The 2050-nt window shown below is 38.0% G+C and overlaps 1 protein-coding gene across 1 annotated transcript in view; it reads right to left on the bottom strand.

Annotated features, from left to right (window-relative positions):
• Positions 1 to 2050, bottom strand: part of Cps1 (carbamoyl-phosphate synthase 1) — a 120303-nt gene that overhangs the window by 97585 nt on the left and 20668 nt on the right. The window contains exon 4 of the mRNA XM_008846248.2: positions 1120 to 1209. Coding sequence (XP_008844470.1) covers positions 1120 to 1209 — 90 coding nt within the window. The remainder of the gene's footprint in view (positions 1 to 1119; positions 1210 to 2050) is intronic.

Here is a 2050-nt window from a genome sequence, read left to right as displayed (position 1 = left end):
GAGAGAGAGAGAGAGAGAGAGAGAGAGAGAGAGAGAGAGAGAGAGATTGTCGATTAACCATTACTGAGACCTAGGAATCTAAGCCCAAGATTTTTTTTTCTTCTGTCAGAAAAGGATAATATTGGCCCCAATAGGTACACACTCATTAGAGAGGCAGATTTTTCTTGGTATAGTATTCTATCAGTTACAGGCTCAGCTGCAGTTGAACAAAACCAGCTCTGATAATAGCAGAGATGAAGTCAAATATAGCAGGTCTGTTAATGTTGTTAATGTTAAGTATTCCTAACACTCAAGGTGAATCCCTCTGATAAGAAATTAATGTTTAAACTATGGAAAGAATATGACAAGGTTTAACTTTTTTCTACATTATTTCAAATAAAATTACATCCACTTATATGCCATAATGTTTAATCTCCAAAATACTTAAAGGTATCTGTTTATACTCATGAGAATTAGAGCTGGGAAAAGCATTGTAAGGAATGATTTTACGTCCTGCACAGTCAGCTCATCGTACATCTAATACTGGGTGGGACCCACAGAACAAGCTACGTAACCAAGTCCTCGATAAAATGGTGAGGAGGACTTAGATTGCTCAAGAGAATAGAAAATTCTAAAATTTTTACTACTGCCTCTCATGAGACGTTACAACCCACGTGTGGGCGCCACCTGGTGGATAAATTGAAGATCTGTAGTCCTGTGTATCATAGTACTAGTTCTGCACAGTTCAGACAGTACGTATTTTTTTTAATTTATTTTATGTGTATGAGTGTATTGCCTGCATGTGTGTAAGTGCACCCGTGCCGTGCAGTGCCCGCGGAGGTCAGGGGAAGGCGTCGGAAACCCTAGAATCCCCTTACGGACAGTAGTTAGTTGCCATGTGGATGTTGGAAATCAAACTGAGTCCTCCGCAAGAGTAGTCAATGCTCTCAACCACTGAGCCATCCATCTCTCCAGCCCCCAAGTACATAAGTATTAAAAAATCGCTGTCTAAGTCAGAAATATCCCAACGTGCACAAGCTTCCTTGTCCTCTGAACCTTTAACGTTTACTCAGACCTCCCCATTTTCCCACAGACCCAGTAACCTCCTGAGATCACACTAGTTGCTAATTGATTCCTTACCTTCTCCTCCTGCAGCCACTGCCCCAGACTCTTGGTAGCTAGCCAATGATTGTAGTCGTTACTGTAGTTCAGCACCAGCAAACCTGCCACCTAGAAAGACAGCCAGGCATCTTAAAGGGATGTTCACAGAACACGATCCAATTCCAGTGACTGCTCTTGAAGGTCAGTTTGCATTTTTTCAGTGCTTTTTTTTAATCCACTTATGTGAGACTTAAAATTTTGAAGACATTTAGACAGAAGAGGTTATCAATACTTTTATTTAATGTATGTCATTATGCACTTAATAGTCCTGTGGAAGCAGGTTTGTCTAGCTAACAAATCCCCAGGTGGAGCCACTCTCTCTTCTAGGCACACTGCTTTTCCATGACTGTTTACTATGTAATTCACAATTACTTGCTTAGTGTACATAATGGATAAAATAACTTTCTTAACTTGCATGTAAAAAAGACTGAGAAATTTGGAAAAAATTCTGAGAAATAATGAGAACTGAACTAAATGAGAAATCCAAATCATTCCAAAATAGAATCGCAAAAAAGGAATGGAGTAGGAATATAAATTTATGAATTGTTTATCCGATCGGTATTCCAAGATAACATCCAGATATCCTTTTCTCCATAACATGAATGCATTTATTACATCATTATATAAATTATCTCTTATTCATTCCCTAAAGAAAACAAAATTTAAAAACAAATGATACAGAGTTATCAAACTCCTATCAAAAGATGTTTCTTCATCCTTTATTGCATCATTTTTGGACTTCTAATAACATTTTATATATTAAAACTATTGGAAACCTACAACTGCTGGGAAAGAGACAGTTGGTCTCTTCTAAGGGTGCGATTCTTGGTAGGTTAACCAGGCTCTGGTAGGCAGATCCACACCAAAAGATATTTGAGGACACAAATTAGATTCTATGGAGATATATATA

The sequence above is a fragment of the Nannospalax galili genome, unplaced genomic scaffold (assembly GCF_000622305.1).
Source record: "Nannospalax galili isolate Female #2095 unplaced genomic scaffold, S.galili_v1.0 scaffold281, whole genome shotgun sequence".
Lineage (NCBI taxonomy): Eukaryota > Metazoa > Chordata > Mammalia > Rodentia > Spalacidae > Nannospalax > Nannospalax galili.
The sequence above is the reverse complement of the archived record's forward strand: the minus strand, read 5'-3'. Positions and strand labels throughout refer to the sequence as shown.